Source organism: Garra rufa, chromosome 6 (genome assembly GCF_049309525.1).
Source record: "Garra rufa chromosome 6, GarRuf1.0, whole genome shotgun sequence".
NCBI lineage: Eukaryota > Metazoa > Chordata > Actinopteri > Cypriniformes > Cyprinidae > Garra > Garra rufa.
Genome location: NC_133366.1, coordinates 22,003,489 through 22,028,889, shown reverse-complemented (window position 1 = coordinate 22,028,889; position 25,401 = coordinate 22,003,489). Strand labels below are relative to the sequence as shown.

The window sequence follows — 25,401 nt, the reverse complement described above, 5'->3', positions numbered from 1 at the left end:
GATGCACACTACTAGGTTTTTTCAAGAAGTGAATATTCCACCATAAGCCAATATTTAGTCATTCTTGTGTATATATAGTTGAAGTCAGAAGTTTACATACACCTTGCAAAATCTGCAAAATGTTATTGGTTTTACCAAAATAAGAGGGATCATACAAAATGCATGCTATTTTTGAGATATTTCAAGATATTTCAAATCAAATATGTTTACATATAGTCCACAAGAGAAAATAATAGTTGAATTTAGAAAAAATGACCCCGTTCAAAAGTTTACATACACTTAATTCTTAATACTGTGATGTTACCTGAATGATCCACGTTATGACCCACAAATTCTTTGGTTTTTCAGCTTGTTTGTGTATTTGAACCCTTTCCAACAATGACTGTATGATTTTGAGATCCATCTTTTTACACTGAGGACAACTGAGGGACTATTTCAAAAAGTTCAAACGCTAAGAGCCAGGGGGTGAAAACATTTGAACAGAATGCAGATGTTTACATTTTTCTTATTTTCCCTAAATATGTTTTTTTTTTTCATTTAGTACTGCCCTTCAGAAACTACAGAAGATACATACATGTTTCCTAGAAGACAAAATATGTTAAGTTTTAAAGCACTGAAAAGTAAATTAAATCTAAAAATGCTCTAAAAAGCTTTCAAAAATAGGTTTGACGCAAGCACCTAACAGATGCACATTTCAATGAAACATGAAATGTTTACACTGAAACAGCTCAGGACATCAATCAGAGGGTTTCTAGCCCAGAGGACATCATTGATCAAGAGGCAGGAAGAAGCGACATATTTCGAATGAGTACACAGAGCCATCATACTTTTGAAGATCCGTGGCAAAGAAAACACAACAAAAGAAGCAAAAGATCAATAGTACACAGAGAATCTCATTCTGAAACCTACTACAAAGTCCCTTTTCTGTCACTAAATGATTACTTTTCTGAAAGTGAAAACAAATCTTCAATTCTATGACATCATGATCCAAGTAAACGAAAGCAAACAAAAAACAGTAGGTCTTCCTGGTATTTTCTAGTATTTCCTCAGAAGCTGAACAAACAAGAACAAACCCTCCGGTTTAAATACAGGAACATTTAGTACAACTTGGGCCTTTTATGTGCAATAAAAGTCAAGACTTGTATTCCATTCTCTTATCGAAATTCTCTCTTTCACACAGAACTGCATTCAAAGGCTATAATTGGAATTTGGAGTTTAACCCTGTTTTGTGGACCTATTTGCTACAACATGATTTTTCCAGTCTGCAACAATGGCTAAATAATGTTAGTGAGCATTCAAATTCACAAATCAAAACGCAGAGAATCGATTTCACTTCTACATTAGAGTCTATGCAGTTAACGAGAGTGTTTGAATGATAGCCGCGGAGGAAGAACGAGGCAGCCCCAAGTATTTAATTTCGCTATGCACTGTAGCATGTCCCAAGAGCAAGATCAATACAGTTTCCATCCAAAAACTGCCTCCAGGTCAAACCGAGGCTTAATCTATGCACTCAAAGGAGTGTAATTACTTTTTTGATTTACGATTCCAAGATGTTTTGTATCCAATACATGTGATGCCACTGTGAAAATCATATTGTGGCCATCAAACCACAGCACACACACATTCATACAGACATACAAACTTCATTATATCCATTGGAAGTGCATAGCTTGTGATGGTAGCTTATCTGCCTGCTGATCCACTTATGGACACTAAAGATGAGAATTAATCCAGAGCACTCTGCCATCTGTTGAAGATGAATGATTTATCTATCTTAACCCCCACAAGCAGCCAGTTTTCATATGACGCTGCCTGTGTTATAATCAAACTGTTTTTGCCTAATGAAGTCTCTATATCCACAGCCAGGTGTTCCTTCAACACTAATTCTTAAATGACATCTTAATTCCAAGTGAGAACAAGACATTACAAAAAACAGGCCAACAACAATGAAGACTGGAAAGCTAGAGCTGAAATTCATTCACAGACAGAGAGAGCTTGTGATAAGCAGAGCTGGACTGGGTCTGAGAGAATCCCTCACTGGCGGTCCCCATGGGCAGTCTTTAAACACTGTTATTGCGAAGTGCTTCCTCACATGAGTGAAGTGGAAATAATTGATTTCCACAGAAAACGCTGAAGGACTGCGCATCTGTTGAGCAGCTTCTGTAGGCAGTGTGTAAGGTATTTCATTGTGGGTGTTCACATTGACAGCCAAGACTAGCATCAGCAGAAACCAACGCATGTTCTATTTAAAGTCTGAAGTGAATTTCAAACTCTTCATATCAACACTCCTTAACATAAAGCTTTTTTATTGGCATCAATGGTTCCATGAAGAACCTTGAACATCCATGGAACCTTCTTGGTTCTTTATAGTCGAAAAAAGGTTTTTAGGAACTGTTCACTGAAAGGTTCTTTGGGGAAGCAAAAATGGTTCTGCTATGGCATCACTGCAAAAACACCCTTTTGGAATCTTTATTTTTAAGAGTGAAGTCTTACGCAAACTCAAAACACAGCGTTTTGATCAACAGCTGGTTTTAGCTTGTATTCTGAGGCAATATCAAGGAAGAGGGCTGCAGTATGGGTTAAAAGAGATAATTTTGCATGCTCAGTGTACTGCCCTGATTTCCTTTCTCTCTTGCCCCAGCCTCTCTCTCTCTCTCTGAATCAGAAGTGGGTCAGTTATGGCAGGCAAGCAGAGCCGTTACTTAAAGAAGAGCTGCGGTTGCTCATAAGCACCATTTTGATGACATATCCACTCATGCCATAGCAACCAGCCTTATTCTTTAAACTCCCCCCTGCCCCACCTTATATTGCTCCCTATTGTTCTTCATCACGTCCAACTAGAGCAATAATAGAAAAATGAAAGCATGAGAGTGGGCGTGTGCGTGGGAGAGCCATTGCGGGGGCTTATTTAAGACTAAACAACTCAACAATCTCAATCAGAAATATTGGACACATCCTCTCACCTGTATTTTTAATGAATCCCAATCAACATTCTCTTATCTGGCATACAGTATTCTGATAACTCATACTTAATCCATGCAACACCAATCGCCCTCTCCCACATGCCTCCTAAGCCAATGCATCACAAAAGCCAAGCTTTAAATCAGATGAGTGACAATCGTGTAAAGTAAACAGTTTAACAGACAAAGGCAGTGAACAGCCATACTAATCTAATCTGACCCGAGTACTGATTTTGCAATGGCTGCATTGTGGTGATAACCACAGCTGCCCAATGATAGAAAGAATGAATGAGCGGGAGAAAGAAAAGAGAGCTGTGACAAACCCTCATTATCCATGAAGATAAGCAAATGACACAAATGAGCGCACTGACAACTGCCATTCCCACAGACTGACCAGTGCACTTGAAACCACACCAGCACCAATTAACCAAAGCACTGATCTTTATCAACATCATTGCAAATTGTGCTGCAGCCTTCTGAAGGCTCTGTAGGCTGTAAAAAATATCATAAAAGTAATTAGAGCCAGTCGCCATCAATAGAGTCCTGCCTGATTGAGATTGTAAACACGTATGCATCAACACAAAGACAAGCGCGCATGATAAAAGAAGGAGAAGGTGCTGAAGAAAAGCAATTTGACACAATACCTTTCTGTGTCTGTCCCTCTTCCATGTTCTCTTCCATTGTGGATCAAAGCGCGGATTATAGAAGTGGATGAAATGTAACAATACCTATACCGGTCAAGTGGATGAGCGTCTGTGCGCGCTTTGGAGAGATTGAGCGTGTGTGTGTGTGTGTGTGTATGTGTGTGTGATGAAGCGCGGGCGTGCGTGTGTGAGTGCGTGCGTGAGTGCGGTGGCTCCGCTGCTCTTCTTCACCGACCGCAGATATCACTCAACGCGATCTTCAGCTCTCGGTTTGTCGGTTTAAGATGCTGTCCATTGCAAAAGAAAACGCGTTTTGAAATTTTCAATCAAATATTCGTTGATTTTACAAATAGTCAAGCGCGTCTTGGTTATTTATAAGATGTTTGGTTTTGATAACGAAGGATTTGAGACACTTGAATCTTGGTGATGCAGGTGTTTTGAACAACTGAGCTCTTTTCTAGCGCTGATGTAAAATGCACCGCATTGAAAACAACTCCCCGCACTAACAGATGGATGGGTGTATCCTAGTAACCAGCAGGGCCCCCCCTCCCTTCATCATGAAGACTCCAACATACAGTACACACACACTCCACACACCAAACCGTGTACCTTGTGTCATCCTTTGGACAGAAGTGTGTGTTTTTACATTTTATGCCTTGATAGATACATTTAATCTCTTTTAAAATTAAATTAGTAAATCGGTGGGCTCAAACTAGGAGCGCTGCCGCCACGTACAGTCAGTGTTTTGTCTTTGAACCCCACAAAAACAAGCTGTTTATTATACTGCATATCATCACTCATAGTGCCCTTTATTACTATTATATTTACATTAAAAACTTCATTAATCCGATATTATCACTTGGGTCATTTGTTTGACAAACTTGTTTATCTTTGAATATACAAGTGCTTAATCCACAATATTTCCATGAAACATTTTTTATTTTTTTCTTGTTGCGTTAAAGGGTTAGTTCACCCAAAATTTATGTTATTAATTACTCACCCTCATGCTGTTCCAAACCTGTAAGACCTTCGTTCATCTTTGGAACACAAATTAAGATATTTTTGATGAAATTCAAGAGTCTTCATAGACAGCAGAACGGCCCAGAAAGGTAGTAAGCACATGATTAAAATAGTCCATGTGACATTAGTGGTTCAACCTGAATTTTATGAACCTACGAAAATACTTTTTTGTATTTTAAACAATAAAAATAAATGAAAACTTTATTCAATAATTTTACTCTCCTCCATCTCAGTCTTCAAAACACATTCTTAAGAGAGTACCATGATGCAAGAATCAGTGTTCTGACGTAGACAGTCCATCTCTCTTAAGCCCAGAGTTGACTTTTTTTTTTGTACATATACGCTATAGCGTTTGCTGAGAGTCGAACATGTAGCCTTTCACAGTACCCACCTTCTTTCCTGACTGGAATTTTATATACCGCAATTAAAATTCAAGTATAAAAGTTTTTTTCCATATGTAAAATATATGCATAGTAGAAACACTAGAGACCAGAAATCAGAGCTGCAAAATGATTAGTCGTGATTAATCGATTTAGTATAAAAGTTTGTTTGCATAGTATATGTGTGTTCTGTCTATATTTATTATGTATATATAAAAACACACTTATATGTATATATTTCAAAAAATATTTGTATCGTTTTTGTATGTAAACACTATATATATACTGTATATATATATATATATATATATATATATATATATATATATATAATTTATATTATATATAAATATAAATATTTTGCATTACATCTAACATATTTTTCCTTAATATATACATGTATGTGTGTGTATTTATATATACATAAATATACACAGTACACACATATAGTATGCAAACAAACTTTTATACTAAATCGATTAATCACGACTAATCGTTTGGCAGCTCTAATTTCCGGTCTCTATGTTTCTACTACGCATATAATTACCAATAAAAATGGCTTTAAAAAGCACATTGTCCCATAGTTTCATCACTTCACAGTGTCACAATGACGACCTTTTTGCAGTATCGCAAGTTTAATGAGTAGGAAGATGACAACCCGCGGTTAGCTGTATTGAAAACAGATGAGAGCACATATCCTACATACAGCTCTTGATGAAGTTTGGGGGGATTTTGTCCACAAAATGATAAGAATGCACATTATTTTACAATTTTATTGTATTATTTCACACACACACACACACACACACACACACACACACATTTTTATTTTAACTTAAGCCTGCAAGCCATGCTTGTTTTCTTTTGTCATCGTTTATGCAAGGCATACAGCGCCAGACACGAACAAATTTGTTATAACGCAAAACAAGTACAGTACTTTACAGATACTCCTTAAGTTTATTTTATGTGTACCTTGTTTTAACATGGATTTCTGTGGAGACCAGAAGACAAGAGCACTCAAATGGAAGTTAGAATCCATCATGACAGTGCTTATTGGTTACTCAGGAAAAAGGTAGATACTCCATTTGATGTTTTGTGCAAATGTAGGCGGTCGACACGTGCTCTAGAAAGCTTCATCTATGTCTAGTGTCATCTCTATTTTTGCCCCTTAAGTTATGACCGAAAACAAATATATTTGAACACTTTTAAACCAAAGCTGGGCTATCTTCTACTTTCTGCCTCATAAGCACTTAATTGTCAGTGTGAGCGTATGTTGTTTTTGCGGTCTCCATTATTTTGTTATTTTTGTTCCGTCTCTTTAGTTCTATTTTCTACTGTGAAATAATGGCCCAAGACAGTGTAGATATTCTAGTAACAAGATATTCTATAACATTACAGTTGAACCACTGATGTCACATGGACTATTTTCACAATGTCCTTACTACCTTTCTAGACCTTGAACATGGTAGTTGTATTGCTGTCTATGCGGACTCAGAAAGCTTTCGGATTTCATTAAAAATATCTTAATTTGTGTTCAGAAGGTGAACAAAGGTCTTAGGCCACGATCACACCGAACGCGTTTTTGCAGTTGGAGGCGCCTCTTTTGAATGGTTTTCTGTTGGCAGTGAGCGTTCTACGCGCTGCTTATGCGCCCCAGGCGCCTCGCGTTTTCGCCGCCTGCTGCGCCTCGCGTTTTTGCAGGAGCGCTCTGAGCGCCTGAAGTTGAAAAAAAATCAACTCTGAGCGGAAAAACGCCCAACGTCATTCGCGTTCTTTTCCATTGTCCAATCGAATGAATGGAGAGGCGGGCCTTCTGTTGTGGTGACGGAATTTTACCGTTGCTTAAAAAGTCCGGAGACTGCAAGAAATAGAGGAGAAACCTTTGCTGTCTATCGTGGGTAACCCGGAGCTGTATTATTTAGGGTTTCTGCTAATATGACAGTTTACTAAACAGCAAACAACTAAGATTTTAGAGCGCTCGCGCAATAATCCTTTGATTTGACTGACAGGACAGCTGTTTTGGTCGTTGCTTAGCAACATAAAGAAACCGCAGCACACTGCTCTTTTATTAAAAGTCACCAAAAAAGGCAGTGCTGTGCGCCTCGCGTTTTTAGAACTAAAAGACGCGTTCGGTGTGATCGGGGCCTTAGAGGTTTGAAATGAGTAATTAAGGAAAGAATTTTCATTTTTGGGTGAACTGGGAGAATGAATGAAGAGACACAAAGAGTTGGTGCAATACCAAAGCATTCTCTACTTTATTCAGGAAAATAGGTTATATTTATAAAAACAACATTAGCCTCGGACATCAAAGTATTCAGTTATACATTATACAAATAGGAAAGAAATATAATTGTTGATTATGAGGTGTAAGATGTGCATATGTATTTGTCTAGCTGTCTGGTTCCAGTTTCTCACCAAACAGAAGCTCAGTGTGTATACTGTATGTAAAAGAAGAAAAAGTACATGAAGTATGTCTATTTGAGAGATAAAAGGACAGAGAGTGATAGCTCCATGAAATAATATTAATACAAATTTATTCACAGTAGCATATATTATGTTAATTGCAATGGTGAAAATATAATTTATGTCTGCCATATGAAGTGAATTACCCAATACAGTAAATCAACAGTGTTGTGACTATTAGTGCCACAGCAGCACGCTTTCTTCGCAAAGGTTCCTGTCACCTCCAGCTGTTCTGATCAGTGTCAATGACACTCTCGCTAGCAGCTTGAAAACCGAACATTTGTTGTCACAATGCTGCCAACACACTTGAGAACCTAGCAACATAAAGAGCTACGAGATGGCAAAAAAGCAACTAGGCAATCCAAAATTGGAAGAAAATACCCGGCAATGTCGAGCAATGGCACTAAATGCTTACCTATGCTTTTTTAATCTTTAATGACTAGAATGTTGCCTTCACCCTTTCCATTTTAAGTCAGCAACTGCACAATGTCAGATTATAAATGTATACGGTCATTTCTTTACATAAACTTCTTTATTTTTTAATGCCCATAAATCACTTGAATTTCAAACACATTTGACTGAACTCTCAGAATCTCCTCTTGAGAATGTGCATGTTAATGTATGTTTCTAAGAGCACTTGTTGCTGAGTTATTCTGCTGAGTTAGACATAAATGTGCATTGCTTCTCTTACAGTTCAATTAATCTCTATCATACAGCAATTCCACTTTACCTCACAACGTGCCATTTGCTTTCTGATTGGCTGAGCTGCTCACAGAGGATGAGTCATACGTTACAACCTCACAGCATGCAGGACAATAACTCATATTTCTATAAGACTGTGCCTGGCTAATGCTCTAGATATGGTAATTGTGAATTCAATCGTTTGAAAAGAAAATTCTTTGCAATAACTTTTAATAAAAAATATATATATATACAGTCAAGCCCGAAATTATTCATACCCCTGGCAAATTCTGACTTTACTGTTACTTTTATTAAACCAGCAAGTTTTTTTTTTTTTATTTGACCGTAAATGACACAGGCTTCTCCCAAAAGAAGCCTTGAACAAAAAGTGGCATGTCCAAAATTATTCATACCCTTCTCAATAATCAATAGAAAAGCCTTTTTTGGCTATTACAGCAATCAAACGCTTCCTATAATTGCTGACCAGCTTTTTGGATGACTCCACTGGTATTTTTGCCCTTTCATCTTTAGCGACGAGCTTCAACTCTTTCAGGTTGGAGGGTATCCTCGCCATCACCCTGATCTTTAGCTCCCTCCACAGATTCTCAATTGGATTTAAGTAGGGACTCTGGCTGGGCCACTGCAAAACGTTAATGCTTTTGTCTGCTTACCATTTCTTCACCACTTTTGCTGTGTGTTTTGGGTTGTTGTCGTGCTAAGCCAAGCGGGCTTTTGTGTGCCTTATCTGGAGAAGTGGTGTCCTTGGTCTGTGTCCATGGAACCGAGTGGTGTGCAGTGTCCTTTGGACTGTCTGCCTTGAGAGGTTGCCACCAGCAGAGCCCAGATTCATCAGGATGGCCTTGGTGGTAGGGGTGGGCGATATGACCTAAAATTAATATCACGGTATTTTTCATCTTTTGAACGGTGACGGTATAATATCACGGTATTACTTTTTTTGGTACATTTTGGGAGGAGTACCCTGTCCTGTCCCTTTAGTATGTGAATAAAGTTAATATTTTTATAATATAATAAGTAAATGGTAGGTATCCTTATCAAAAAGAGACATGGGATAGTATTATGCATTCTGAACATATTTATTTTGCAAAAAACCTAAAGATCTTACTTAACAGTGTACAACATAACAAAAATTATTTTTTATTGAAATTTAATTTCTGCAATACTTAAAAGCTTTAAATAACTGGGGGAAATTAACCCATAGCAACAGTTTAAAAGTAGACCAATTCTGTGGGGAAAAACGCGGACTTGGCAACCCTGCATCCAACACGAGCTGCTGGAGTTAATGTCATTGCACACATGAGTACGAAATTTTTGTCCGAGATTTTTGCACGTTAAAAAAAAAAATACAGGTTATGTTAATGGAGTTTACACACTGCCTCTGAAACTTTCGTCCGTCATAAAAAAAATTCGGATCGTGTTTGATTTTCTGCATTTTCGCATCCATAATAAGCATTTTGATAAGGATGGCGAATATAAAAAAAACGCATACGAAAATCGGACTCAGTGTACAATGACCTTTAGATTTGAATGATCACGGGTCGAAAGTAAAGAGAGACGACAAAAATAGACTGGAGGATTTGCTGCAATCTTGTACTCACTGACAAATATCTATTATAAGATGTGCTGCTCCCTTTACACAGAGTGTGCGTTATCGCAAAATCGAAAGTAAAAGTAAAGAGCGCGAACACTCATTTAAAATCGTTTTCTGTACCCTGCATATTGAATGTGCGAAAATTATATACAATATTAGAATATTTGTGGGTGCGCCGATAAGAAAAAAATATGGAGCTCAACTAAATATCGTGGCAATTTTATGGCGTTATTTTAATGACAAATGTCGAGAGCGCATTATTGTAGCGCGAAAGCATATTAATATCATGTGCGAGCACGAATCTCTCTGCTCGCACGCGGATTGCCTTTGCTCTCGCACAAAACCGGACGCGTGCTCTCAGATATTCGCTGCTCTCGCTTAGAGAGAGTGCACGCACTTAAAATGTGTCTCTCCCCTTGAGCAAAGTGTGTGTGCACGCGCGCTCAAACATTGTTCTGCACACTCGCAAATCTATATATATGAAGTATTTTCCGTCCTGGATTAAACATTGTCAAAATCTATTAACCAATCATATTTCCTCTGATGAAAGTGCTACGTGAAATATTATGTATAAATACTAATGTATTTCTCATAACATACGTGAATTATGTTTTTAGAAATGCATTTGCAGACAATGCAATTATCTGTAACTGTCATATAAATGTAATTCACTGTTTTAGAGGAGAGTGCCATTGAATTTGTTGGTAATATGAAGTGTTTTTGTTAAAAAAAAAAAAATATTCAGAACTAAAAGCAAACACTAAATTGAAAAAAAAATCTAAATAAATTTTTAAAAGAGATTCTAGCAGAGCATTTGTGGTTATATCTTGTACCAGTTAGTAATTTAATGTTGATTTGATATGAATTGTTACTTTTAAACATTTATTGCAATGAAAATTCAGTTGAAGCAAAGATCAAAGGAAATCCGCGTGCGAGCAGAGAGATTCGTGCTCGCTCATGATATTAATATGCTTTTGCGCTACAATAATGCGCTCTCGACATTTGTCATTAAAATAACGCCATAAATTTTGTGATTGGCTATGTAGTGTGGGGCTCGGGTCGAGTGGGCCAAGCTTCTGATTGGGTGGCCGTGGAGCCGGGCCTGTAGGGTAAGGAACTATAGAACTAAGAGCATTCTAGAAAGAGCTTTGTGATTGGATGGAAATTTCAAGCATCATGCAAGGACATGCAACTGATATAAATATTGGTTGGACGTTTAGGGGGAGTATGTGGGAGTATCTGGCCGCTATTCGCAGAGAATTTAGTAACGTCAATGATTCTAATAAGCTCAGGCCGGTCGCGTTCGCCTCGCGCCCGCTCAGTTTGTGATCCGCTGTGTAAATCCTTCGGCCGGCTGGTCGTCCCGATTGCCACTCCGCCCCTGGTATAGGCTACAGGCCTGACCTTTCTTCACGATGTTTCACCAGTCGTTTAATGGCCACTCCCCTTTTACCTACCACCTGCAAAGCTGATACGAATATGTTTTACTTTTTTATTTACAAAAAGATATATAGTATAAGGACAGGTATTCAGACCACAACTGAACTTTTGAAGAACATTTAATGCCTTATTATGTAGAATTAGCTATTATTGATGTAAATGCAGCCCTTCAAGGCACATAATTGATTTATTACGGTATTGACGGTATTAGAAAATCCATGTCGTGGCGCAATGTCACACCGGTGATGACTATGACACCGGTGTACCGCCCACCCCTACTTTGTGGTGATCCTTGATTGGTGGTGATTCTTTTTTACCTCTCTCACTATCCTTCTGGCCAGCACAGGTGTCACTTTTGGCTTCCGACCACGTCCTCTGAGATTTTTCACTGTGCGGAACATCTTGTATTTTTTAATAATACTTTGCACTGTAGCCACTGGAACTTCAATTTAGATATGGTCTTATAGCCCTTTCCTGACTTGTGAGCAGCCACAATACGCAGCCGCAGGTCCTCATTGAGCTCCTTTGTCTTAGCCATGACTTACCACAAACAAACAGCAGAGAGCTTCTGTTTTTTTACCTGTTGAGTTGATTAAAACAGCTGTTCCCAATGAATCATGGTAAATAGGATGTTTTAGAACAGCTTGGACTATTTGGAATGGTAAAGAACTTTGGATTTTCCCATAAACTGTGACAGTTTGCAAAGGGTATGAATAATTTTGAACACTTTTTGTTCAAATGTAAATAAAAGACAAGAAACATTTTTTTCCACAATGATGACTCTTGTACATCATCTTATTATCTTTTGGGAGAAGCATGTGTCATTTCTGGTCAAAAAAAACTTGCTGGTTGCCAGGGGTATGAATAATTGCAGGCTTGACTGTATATATATATATAAATATATATTAAATAATACACAGCACATATTCTGGTTTAAAATCTAGAACAGTTCAACGTAAGCACATGATGTTGCAGGAAAGTCAAACATGGATGCTAGGCAAGTCATTAACATGGACTGTGGTACATGCTGCCAGCTGGCTTGAGTTTTAAGGAGATTAGTTGGAATGCCTGTTATCATAAAATTATTTCTCCAAACTGCAGTCAGTGCTGAGAATCAAATAGATGTGCTGTGTGTGTATGTCTCTGAAGGTAATTGGGCTTTCCTTCTCTGTCCAAGTTCAATAAAGTGATTAATTATCATCAGTTACAACACTGGCCTGCAAACACAACAGTTGTTTTCATTCCAGGTCTCTATTTAATCAAAATCAAGCTATAGAAATCATAACGATTACATCTACTTGACAAAAAATGGCATTCAGATGTCATGTGTTAAGGTGTAGAAATTACAGATAATGCTTCACCACATTTGCAATTACAATCTGCAGAACCTGCAAAATGTTAATTATTTTACCAAAATAAGAGATACAAAATGCATGTTATTTTTTATTTAGTACTGACCTGAATAAGATATTTCACATAAAAAGAGGTTTAGTCCACAAGAGAAAATAATAGTTCAAAAGTTTACATACACTTGATTCTTAATACTTAGCTGAATGATCCACAGCTGTTTTTTAGTGATAGTTGTTCACGAGTCCCTTATTTGTCCTGAACAGTTAAACTGCCCACTGTTATTCAGAAATTCCACAAATTCTTTAGCTTTTCAGTATTTTTGTGTATTGGAACCCTTTCAAACTATTTATGTATGATTGAGATCCATCTTTTCACACTGAGGACAACTGAGAGATTCATACGCAACTATTACAGAAGGTTCAAATGCTCACTGATTCTGAGTGTTTTTTCTGAAGAACAATTAATAACTTAATTAATTAAAAAAGTCCTGATTATTCCAAACGCTTAGGCAAAAGTACATGAAAGGTTTTAAAGCCCAAGTAAACTTCAAAACTTGAATAAGTTAGTAGTTTCTTTATTCAGTGATTTTCAGGATTGGTTTTCACACATATTTTTTTAACTAGCTGCACATCTAAGTTTGGTTTCCCAGGCCTGCTGCTGAAAAGCATCTCCACAGCATGATATTATTGACTACTGGTATAGTTTGTTGTTGTTTAAAAGCTCCCCCATCCATGCAAAAGACCTCTCCATCTTAGACAATAATTGGGTTTTTGGTCATCTCCATGACCAAGACCTCGCTGCTTTGAATCGATACAAAAGTGAACAACCAGCAAGCTGCGGGAACAGTCTTGGGGTTTTCAAACTTCCAACATTTGACATTTGTAGAGGCCATTTCTCACTCCTGGAAACCTTCATTTCATGCCTTTTATATAGTCAGCTTTCTCAACCAGATAAATGTCATAGGTGGCATATGCCAAGACATGCATCAAAGCCAAACTGATGTAGAAAAAAGAAGTGGCTTCTTGGATATGCCATGCATATTCAAATTACAGATAGTATCCACAGTGCAGTTCAACAGCAATTTTCATTTTCTTTTTTTACTTTTACAATACAGCATCTGTTTCTGCCAAACCATCACAACAGAGTTGACTGAATGTGATGTAAAGAAGTTTCACACCCCATCTTTATCTGATTGCTCACTACACTATAAGTGCAGAGCAAAGCGGACGAAATGTTAAGCCCCATAGGGTCCAGCTGCCAGGGCCAGCTTCCAATCAGAATGCCTCGAGCAGTAAGGAAGTGACAGAATTGGGCCTGCACATTTATTACAGAGCTGAGAGCAGTCATCCAGTCCATGATATGGAGAAAGAGGACTAGGATTTCATATTGCCAAGTCTTTTGTGAGACGACATTCTGATAAGGGGTTCATGGTTCAAGTAAAAAAAAAAAAATAATAATAATAATAATAACACATGATTGCTGATTAAGAGCTGTGCCAAACGGTAATTAACAGATTGAGTAACTGCTCAGAAGAATCATTTACATCCTAGATAAAATGCTCCTATCTCTAAATGCTTTGTAATTGTTGAATGATTATAGATAAAAATTGATGAGATGACCTGTTATAGTTTAAATTCTTCTAAAATAGATGCTAACTTGATGAGATTGTGCCCTCAGCCAAAACAATTTGCTCTGGAACAAATAATAGATTTATGAGACCAAAGACTGCCTGTTAGACCCAAAACAAATTATATATCATGTTTAACCACTATATAGAGACATCAGAGCTAGTGGCAAATTCCAGAAGATCTGGCCGAGGTAAGGCTGCTCTCAGTGGGTTCATGAGCGCTGAACTGCTGCTGATGCCCTGGAGCTCACATCTATGAAAACATTGAAGCAAATTTTTAGTGATACAAAGTTGGACTTCTAATTTCACAAGAATATCGCACTCCTCATAGTCAATCAGATTCAAGGACCAGAAACAAAAATAACTTTTTAAAGGGATAAAATGTGACCAGTACATACTTTCATGAAATTGCATTCATGTATGACTCAAACCACACAAACTGCAAAATCCATTTAATTAGTCTGACTACACATTGGACAGGATAGACTGCAATTACTCTCATTTGGCAATACAAATCAAATTTGACCATACCTCAATCAATTAGCCCAGTGTGCATAATAATCTTTAATGACATATTTCAGCTGTGATTGATTTTGGATTGAGTGGAAGCATGAAAAAGAGAGTGAGAGGAGAGGAGGATCGTGTTAGACACTAATCGGTTTTAATATGCCAAAGATTCCCTAATGAATTCTTTTGTTGATTACATTCAGAAAGACCAAGAATGTAGGCTGAGTTAAAGGAAGGATGACTGAAAACATTTGAGTGTAAATCTTATTTTCATATTTAAAAAGTATATAAACATTTGGTATTTCTATACACATTTATAAATATGTACACACACAGATGGTGCCCAAAACTCCTTCCCAGTTCGCTCTCTCTCTTGCGTTTTTCAACCAAGGATTCCCTTGATACTTAAAATAGCATGCAGAAAACAGGATTGAATACTCATTCATACCCCCCATATTCTTTCATCTCACTCTATGAAATACCTTCACTACATCTCTCATTTCAGAGGTGCAGATGCCAACTGGCTTTACACAAATGGCAGTTCATTTAATTGTATGGTGGGAGGAGCCATAAAAACTGCATGCGTGTCACGATGTTGATCCCGTTCCCAACACAATGGCCTAGAGGAGAGGGCTAAATGGATTTTTAATGCTACAATAAATGTGTCGATCATTCACGCTCACTGCCGTCTATTGATTTTCCCCTGGATGAGCTCATAGATATACCGGTAATTATTTAATGTTACGGTGATGCTCTTTAGTGCACATAAAACATGTTTATCTGGTATGAAACTAGTATGTGATTCTCTACACAACTAATCAATTCTGCATTTAGCTAAATGCGATGGCTAATTCTCTTTGAATGCCTGAAAATTAACGACAATGGAATGACTGCTATTCACATGGACTGTCATATATTCACATGGACTGAAAGCATTGATGACCTATTTTAGCATACTATAGATAAATCGCTTAAGCCACACATGCACTTGCCTTAAACAAGCTCTCCTGAGAATGATATTCGCCACCTTGCATTCCCATTATGCTGAATTCCAATGATGGATATGCACTTTCCCACCACAGACACAAACACACACACACACACACACACAGTACATTTTGGATAAGTGGTATGGTGGCCAAAATTATTAGAAAACCAGTATTTTCACCAGCTAAAAAATGGTTTTAAGTCAGCTATTACTTTCTTTTGCTGTAGTTTCAGTAGTATCAGTTTTTCAGGTAGCTTTGCAGGTAGGTCTTTTGAAGCATTTTGGAGACGTTGCCACAGTTCTTCTGGATTTAGTCTGTCTTAGTTTGTTCTGTTTCTTCATGTCATTCCAGACAGGCAACTTGTGCAAACAAAAATCTCACCGGATTATTATAATTAATGGCAAAATTAATGTTTTGATGAATTTCCTAACACACTACAGAAAAATATAGAAATAACTGACTTAAAACCATTTTTAGCTAGTCAAAATACTTGTGTTCTAATAATTTTGTCCACCACTGTAAGTTAACATCAAATTAACTGTACACTGATAATATTAAGAGGGTCTAAATATCTTATTATCTTTATTTCAATGAATTATGAAATGGGCTGTTTTCTTCTACATACATTTTTTTTTTTCAGAATTTATGAACTTCTATCCTGATCTCATGGGAAAATGTATTTAACAGGGTGGTGATTGTATGATTTTTAGAAAAAAGTAAGCATGAAGGTCCACCCTAAGCCTAACCAGTAGTAGAGCATAAGCAGAATGTACAAATGAAATATCATGACATTCATACAAATTAGTCACAATTCAGCAAAATGTAAAATGGTACAAAATAATACAAATTGCAATTCTGTGACCTAACCTATCAAGGAAGTTTTACTGTCTTAATATTGCTGATCCAGCTGTGATGATGTCCATATCAATAATTCCACCACTAATGGCTCAGTCTATGTCTGTCTTGATAATAATAAAGCCAAACGAGGTAGGATATTTTGGCAGAGGTTAATAAGAGTCCAGTGTGGTTATGGTTATGCACAAAATCTCTCTTGTTTTGTTTTGTGAGAACATATTGCAGTCAGATGTCACATTAAAAAATCCCAGAGACACACTTCATGTTCAAGTGATATTGCCTATAACAGTTTACGATGCTCTAGGAAAGTCTAATGTTAATAAAGTCAAAGTAAATGAAATCTTGAGTAATTATGACTTAGATTTTGACCTTAGGCAAGAGGGAACATGACTGTCATCTCAGTTACTGTATGAATAATACAGCTGCTATTCTTCCACCAAGCGACCTGACCTGAATACTAGATGGACAGAGTAGTACATGTGCTTGCATAAAGTGAATCTTTAAATTATGATAAATTAAAAAAAAATGTGTACTGAAATGTAGCAAACCAAAATTATACAGATTTAAAAATGTACAATTATTAAAAGAGAAGTTCGCTTCCACAATAAAAATTTCCTGATAATTTACTGACTCCCATGTCTTTCTTTCTTCAGTCACAAAGAAACTTTTTTTTTTTTGAGGAAAACATTCCAGGATTTTTCTCCATATAGTGGACTTCTATGGTGGCCAACAGTTTGAAGGTCCAAATTGCAGTTTCAATGCAGCTTCAAAGGGCTCCACACAATCCCAGGTTAGGAATAAGTGTCTTATCAAGCAAAACGATCTATCATTTTCATTAAAAAATTAAAAAGTATATACTTTTTTAACCACAAATGCTCATCTTGCACTAGCTCTGTGATGCAGATGCATGTTTTCATGCATTACATAATCATGTTGGAAAGGTTGTGTGCGGTTGGTTCTTAGAAAAACTAATTCTCTTCTGCAACTTCAAAATCGTCCGACATCGTTTTACCTTTTTTGTAAAGGCCATTTGATTTTCTTTGGACGTTCGCTTTGTAAACACTGGGTCGGTACTTCTGCCTACGTTACCTGTGACCTTTCCAACATCATTATGTAATGCGTGAGATTGGGCTGGTGCAAGACGAGCATTTGTGGTTAAAAAGTATATCATTTTTTATTGTTTTAAGGAAATAACAGATTGTTTCGATACATAAGAGCCTTATTCCTCGACTGGGATGATGTAGAGCCCTTTGAAGCTGCACTGAAACTGCAATTTGGACCTTCAACTCATTGGCCACCATAGAAGTCCACTATATGGAATGCTGAAATGTTTTCCTCAAAAAACTGAATTTCTTTGCAACTTAAAGACATGCATATCTTGGATGACATGAATATCTAAAATATGAATATCTGTTGGAATATCTAAATACTTGGTCTCCTGCAGGAAAAACATCTCTTGTAAAGTTATTGATGAACTTATTACTATTTTAGGAACAAATGATGATGGTATACAGTGCATTAGTAGCTCTACCTACAGTCACCTGTTTTCTGGACGCTGCTCATCTTAGATGGGACTGACAGTTTAATTTGTTCTGGTTGATTGCTGTTTTGCCTAGTTTAATCAATATGAACAAATATATTAAACATGACAAACACACAGCTGTGAACTGAGATAAACTGTGCCATCCGTGAAACCACAAAGCTCCAATTTCCATTCACTCCTCTCCCATATAGTGAACATACTGAAGTCCACTATAGTGAATAGGAGTAGTACATTTGAAATGTAGCCCTTGTCCACAGCATGTCACATAATCAGCTGGCTTTGAACACTATAAATTAGCCTTAGCGTATCACTTGCTGATCACTTGCTCCAGTTTTAGCCTGTAACCATGGCAACAGACTGCTTCACAGATCTGCACTTTCTAGAGAGAGAGAGACTGAGAGAAAGAGGAGGAAACACATACAAACAACCAGAGGATCTGATTCCACCCCACAACCTTATTGTGCTGCCACTGCAGATAAAAATGGACTTGGAATATAATAAACTGCCCAAGTGATAACATGATTTAGCCCTGGCATCACATTCTCTCTCAACATTAGATTTATATTTTATTAAACTGCCACGTACCACAGCACAACCGAATTCTATAATGAATAGGTGGGCTTGAGGAGGTACCATGCATAGATTGCATACCATGGCAGGACATTGTCAACCAGCTGAGATTCTGCTATGTCATTTATACAAAGGTTTATGCTATTAAGTAGGACAACTTTACATTATTTACACTTGAGGGGCGTGTCTAAAAAAGAGCTTTGGTGTGTATCACTTTAAATGCAAATGAGCTGCATATTCCCATGCTGACTTTAGTAAAGGGCGTATCGTATACATCTCGGCTTTGCATACCCACAGCAATAAACAGTCGGTAGAAGCAACTTGAATGTGCACAAGAGAACCGGTGTTCAGCCGTACATACAATCTTACAGAGCTAGCGTCGTGCTGACCTGTCAGGAAACTATGGCAATGCAAGACTGTCAGTCAGTGGCCATGGGCAGGGCCTAAACAGTGTGACATCACACTGCTTTGAGTATCAAAACCGCATGCCTAATGAGACTGGTTTGGTTTATTGGGGACTAAAAAATAAGAAGTGGATTTTTTTTTTTTTGTAGAGTGGTTGTGTTCACATACACATTTATGTCCAAACACCATGTAAAAGTGGATTTCGCATACTAGGTGCTCTTTAAAAAAGTAAAATCGTAATCAAGGCCAACTTTAATCTATGTTTTTAGATTCATCATGAAGCAAAGTGAGGTTGTTTATGATGTCTAGCAACAATGCAACTTGCTTCATTAATACAGAATCCAATGGATATCAAAGGTGTGCATTAAACTGGTTATTTTTCAATGACTTTGATCATGGCTCATGCAATCAGAAGTTAGAGACTTTTTCACAACATTGCTTTTACTGTTTGAAGTGTCGAAAGAAAGCATTTTTTGCAAATAGATCTGACTTTTATGGGTTACAGTATGAATGATTACTTGGTTGGTTTACATCCATGACATTGCAAATAAAAAAGAAAATCAATTAAGATTAATTACTTTTTATTTCATTCAAATAAACAGAATTATATTTTATTATCTATCATCAAATTAAAGTATTTCCTTGACTTGACATTTTTAATACATATACTGTGTGTGGGTATGTATGTGTATGTTTGTGTGTGTGTGTGTGTGTGTATATATATATATATATATATATATATATATATATATATATATATATACACACAGTATATTTTTGTGATGCTGTATGTACAGTCAAACCAAAAGACACCTTCAACATTTTTCACATTATCACAGTTTATTCGCTATAGTTGGTAAAATGGTAATAAAATATGACACGAACTTAAGAGTCAAACTGTGTCTGAACAAATTCATCTTGATAATGTCAGATAACTTTGATAGAAGGGAAATGGATCAACCAAAAATTCAGACAACTCTTAGTATGGCAATATTTACACAACTATTAATACTTTGTTAACCAATTACCAACAAAAAACACTTAATCAAAACATGGGCAGGTCAAAGTCTATGAATAATTTTTGGTCCCAAATTGTTATGAATTTTATCAATCAATTTTACTTATAGTCCACTGTATGAAGAATGTTTGGGTATGATGTCATAGTTTACTTTATTTTGCTATCCTCTCTTACATAAATTAACTAGTGTCCTGCACCCACTAGTAAAACAATATTTAAAAAAAATATCTACTGTCTGATTAATTTTTGTTTTGACTGTACATGACCTTGTTATAAAATTACTCATACCATGATATCACACCGTGAAGATTTTGTTCATACTGCCCACTCCCAAGTGGGCTGTAAAGAGCAGAAATAGAAATGGGTTGACAAAAGGATGCTACCCCCTCAGTCTATATCCCTCTCTCACACTTATCTTGTTTGACCAGATCATCTAATGATTTGAAGATGATAGTAAATTATCCCATTTGTTCTTGGTGTTTACTATGTTGTTATCTACGGCTGACACTGCACCAATCTGAAAGACCAGAGTGATGTTGGTTAAAGCCATGTCATGCATAAATCATGCATTTACTGTCTTAGTGAAATCATAAATTACCCTCTCTCAGTCAAAAGGCTATAATGCTTCACTAGCAGCAAGAAAATATGCTTTTAAAAGCAATGGTTATAAATGGTTTCAAGAAAAAAGCTGATACAGCTAAATGTTTTTAGAAAAGCATACAAAAAGTGTACAAATCAAAAGGATACTTAGAGAGCAGACCTGTTTGTACAGCACATCTGATTTTTTAACAAAAATAATAGTTATTCGTAGAAAATGATTTCAGTTTTCATTTTGGTCTTTGGATCAGATACTGCAACAAGTGACATGAACATGCACATGTTTTGTTTATCTGTCCTCTTCCTACTGCTTGTAAGATGCCTCATTCACGGTTCTCAGGGGGAGTGTTTCCTTTCCAAATTCAGTCAAGCGAATCATATGCATCACGCAAGGAGGTATGAACATTAAAGAGGACAGATAAGGGGAAAAAAAAAGCATGCCTTTGCCTATGAATACCCGCTGCTTTAACATATGCAATTGAACTACAGATTAAGAGACTGTATTAGTGTGATATCATTCCATGGAGAGACTAGAAAGAAACACTCTAATTTTGTGTGATACAACTCCCTAGAGCACACAGTGGATGTGAACAGTCATGTAAAATTCAAGATGGAAAGTAGTAATCTGACATTTTAATAAATAGACACACAAACGTTTTGTCTGGTAGAAAGAAAGGGCAAAGACTGTAATTCATGGTAACTTGCTGACAAGGCTTGAGAAATAGACAAGGAGTTTGACAGCATGCTACTTATAAACCTAGCCACTGTTGTAAATTCCACCTACACACCTCAAGACAGGCAAGTCTACTAGAGCAAAGAAAGCAGCAAAGTGTGTGTATGCGTGTAAGACAGAAAGTCATTCTAAAATTCAAGAATTCAAAAAACACTTTCACTTCAATGAATAATTCACTAAACAATAATAATAATAATAATTTGTCAATATTTACTAAATCAGCATTTAAGAATCTTTACCAAAAAACACACTAAAAGACACCTTAAAAGTAGTCCATTTGACATATGACTCCACTATATAGTCTTCTGAAATTTTATATGATTAATAAAATGAAATTAGTCACTATAAATCGTCTTTATCGCAGATCCATCAAGCCTGTTATCTATGTAGTCATAAAGACTGCTTTTATCGTGGTTTTTTGGTGTTTTTGGCCTTTTGGAGCTTGACAGACTTGGTCACTAAAACTGTTGATGGACAACTCTTAAAAGAATGCTCCTTCCGAATTCTCCTTTGTCAGATTCTTCTTCCGTTCCAATGGAAACAACGGAGCATACAGCTAATGACCAACAAGAGGCTTAGTAAATAAACACATTTATTTATTTTTGTCCTGAACAGTTAAACTGCCCATTTTTCTTCAGAGAAATCCTTCTGGTCCCACAAATTCTGTGGTTTTTCAACATTTTTGTGCATTTATACCCTTTCCAACAATGACTGTATGCTTTTGAGATCCATCTTTTCACACTGAGGACAACTGAGGGACTCATGTGCAGCTATTACAGAAGGTTCAAACGCTCACTGATGCTCCAGAAGGAAAAAACCTATGCATTAAGAGCATGGAAGTGAAAACTTTTGAACAGAATTAAGATGTGTACATTTTTTCTTAATTTGCATAAATAACATTTTTTTCATTTAGTACTGGCCTTCAGAAGCTACAGAAGATACTTGCATGTTTCCCAGAAGACAAAATAGGTGAAATTTACCCTGATCGTCAAAATCAAAAAGTTTTCACCCCCAGCTTTCGAAAAGATGGTTCCTATAATCATATATTCATTGTTGGAAAGGGTTTCAAATACACAAAAATGCTGAAAAAACAAAATAAATTGTGGGACCTGAAAGATTTTTCAGAAGAACAGTGGACAGTTTAACTGTTCAGTACAAACAAGGGACTTATGAAATATAACTAAAAAACACAGCTGTGGATTCATTCAAGTAACAACACAGTATTAAGAATCAAGCGTATGTAAACTTTTGAAGAGTGATTTTTAGAAATTCAACTATTATTTTCTGTTGTGGACTATATGTAAAAGACTTCAGTACTAAATAACAAATAACATGTATTTTGTATGATGATTTTGGTAAAATAAATTAACATTTTGTAGATTATGCAAAGTGTATGTAAACTTTTGACTTTGTATGTATGACATTACGTAGATTAAAGGTCCTTGCACACTGAAAGTCTGAAAGTTTCACATGTAAAAAATGAATACGACATCACATTGTGTCAATCATGTTCACACACGTCTCCAAAACATTCGTCTGTCATAAACAAAGTTTGGATTGGGTTCAATTTTCATCCGTAGCAAGTATTTTGAGGTTTTTTGACCATTCTGAGCCATTGTGACGTTCTGTGCATAACAAATTTTAACAAATACGAAAAAATGCATACAAAAATTTCAGACTCACTGTGTAAAGACCTTCAGAATGAAATATAGACTATATTGAAGTAAAGATAAATGCACATAGGATTCAAAAATAACACACTAAATAATAACTGTTCGTCTGAGGACTGATTCAAACAATGATCCAAGATGTGAAGCTTTTGTTTCGACATGTGCCATTCTGTTTGTTACTTAACTGACCCTGAGCGTTGCTACAGTAGCTATTGTACTGAAAGGTCAGGTTGGTTGCGTCACTTTGCATGAATTCCACAGGGGATTGAATAGAGCCATGGTCACAACACAGTGGACTTGGCTACACCCAAAGCCCTTAAGATTAGAAATACCAAGCAACTAGAAGCTACATAAAACAATATGATACAATAAAAGGAAACAATACAATCGACTAAACTGGGCACCATGGCATGGAGTTGTCTTTAAAACAATCTTCATCTCATTAAAATTTGATTTATTCTGGCTATAGACTAAAATCAGTTAGCAGACTTAAAATACTACTGAGCAAAAGACTTATGCACTCCCTGCACAGATGTCTGTATTTCCCATCAGCGGTTGATACTGCTCCAGGGTCTAGTTTCCACTAAAGGCTTTGCATCAGTAGACTGACAGACAGTGGGAATTCACCGCAGGCCATGATATGTCTCTTAGTATTTTACTGGTTTAGACTAACATAGTTGCGTAAGTGTCTAAAGTTCTTAAAATGACTTAAGTTGTCTACATTTCTCCTCAGGGATTAATAAATGTACGTATTTTTATCTAGAGGTAATGGTTTTAGAAGAAATATGGCTATTAGGAGATAATAAAAAGCCAAATTCATTTGCAAGTCTGAGCTAGTAACTAGGCTATTTATTAACATTTTATCAAACACATTCCCCAGTTCTTCTATTTGTGCTCTGGGATCATGGTGTTTTAATACTGCTCAGGGACATTGAAAATCCAGAGTTTCCTCTTAAACTACCAGTGGGTAGATTTCAAGAGTAAAGTTCTTACCGCCCTAGAGAAATCACTCACAGCCTCAAGATCCACTGCTGTGATTGCATGAACCAGCAGATTTGTTTTCTACCAGAATAAATGAAAACAGTCTCAGAAGGGGGAATGAAAACAGGGAAATGTGAGGGTGGCTTAAACCTAACTGAACTCCCATCTCTTCTGAAGACTGTTTATTATTCCTTTGGAAATGTTAAACGACATGTCTCAGTAGAGGATAAAGAAAGGAAAATATGTAGGAAACAAGCCAGTTTTCACAGATTTGGCCAGCTTTTTAGATATATTGTCTGTTTTTGAAATTTTCACTTTGTCATTCCATACAGGAAACAGTGGAAAAAGTGGAAACCATATCCAACAGTCACTTACCATATATGGAACAATGGATTTTCCAGGTCTTAAGGCCCATTCACACCAAAAACAAAAACTATACGGTAGGGGTGGGCGATATGACCTAAAATTAATATCACGGTATTTTTCATCTTTTGAACGGTGCCGGTATAATATCACGGTATTATTTTCCTGGTCTTGATCAGAAGATCACAAATATTGTCTCTGTTCTAGAGCGATACTCTCAGAGCACTTTCTGTTTGAGAGGGCCATCTTTCAACTACCTTTTGGCCATTGAAACGGTCCAACTCAGGCCCTTCAATGCTGACAAATAAGAGTTGGTGGAGTGAATCCACTGAGATATGGCTTCTCCAGTCAAGTCAATTTGCTTCATTGAACTGAAACCCCTGTGAGGTAGTGCCAATAGTTCAGCAAGTAATAATCATCAGCAAGATTTCTGTCTTTATTTTATTTTAGTTTTGTCCATGAAAATGAGGCTCAGAGGTGCCATGAGTGCAATCAAATCTATAAAATCATGTTGAGATTAGTTTTTTTTAAATAAAATTTGGAATACACAAGTATTTAAGATTTCAAAAACTGAAAGGATCTGCCAGCAGGTGGCGGCAAGACACTGAAATTAATTACTGAATCGTATTGTTCATTTGATTCGTTTGAACACATGGTTCATTCAAGTTACTCTCTTTATCAAGTGCACCTGTCTGCAGCCTGCAGATCGAGGCGGGGCTGAATCTGGGGTGGGGCTGCACGTGTCGCCCCGCTCACATGCCTTCTCATTGGTAGTAGGTAAATTAATGACGTCGACGCAACATCCCTCCCACAACTCATCTCATTGGTTAGTGAAATGGATTGACGCCAAATGCAGTTGGAAACTATACTTATGAATTATACGTTTAATATAAACGCTGAATCCTTTGCTTATTTATTCAGCTTTCAGATGTGTACAAATCTCAATTAAAACGTACGCTTATGACTGGTTTGTGGTCCAAGGTTACATACATTTAC

The 25,401-nt window shown here is 36.8% G+C and overlaps 1 protein-coding gene across 3 annotated transcripts in view; it reads right to left on the bottom strand.

The window, feature by feature from the left end:
- Positions 1-25,401, bottom strand: part of gpm6ab (glycoprotein M6Ab) — an 88,441-nt gene that overhangs the window by 43,932 nt on the left and 19,108 nt on the right. The window contains exon 1 of one of the 3 annotated variants that reach the window (XM_073842253.1): positions 3,605-4,083. The exons of 1 other annotated variant lie outside the window; for it this stretch is intronic. In XM_073842253.1, the coding sequence (XP_073698354.1) occupies positions 3,605-3,641 (37 nt within the window). In that variant the 5' untranslated portion in view covers positions 3,642-4,083. Of the gene's footprint in view, positions 1-3,604; positions 4,084-25,401 lie in introns of those variants that run through there. One more of the 3 variants, XM_073842251.1, reaches the window with a different exon arrangement.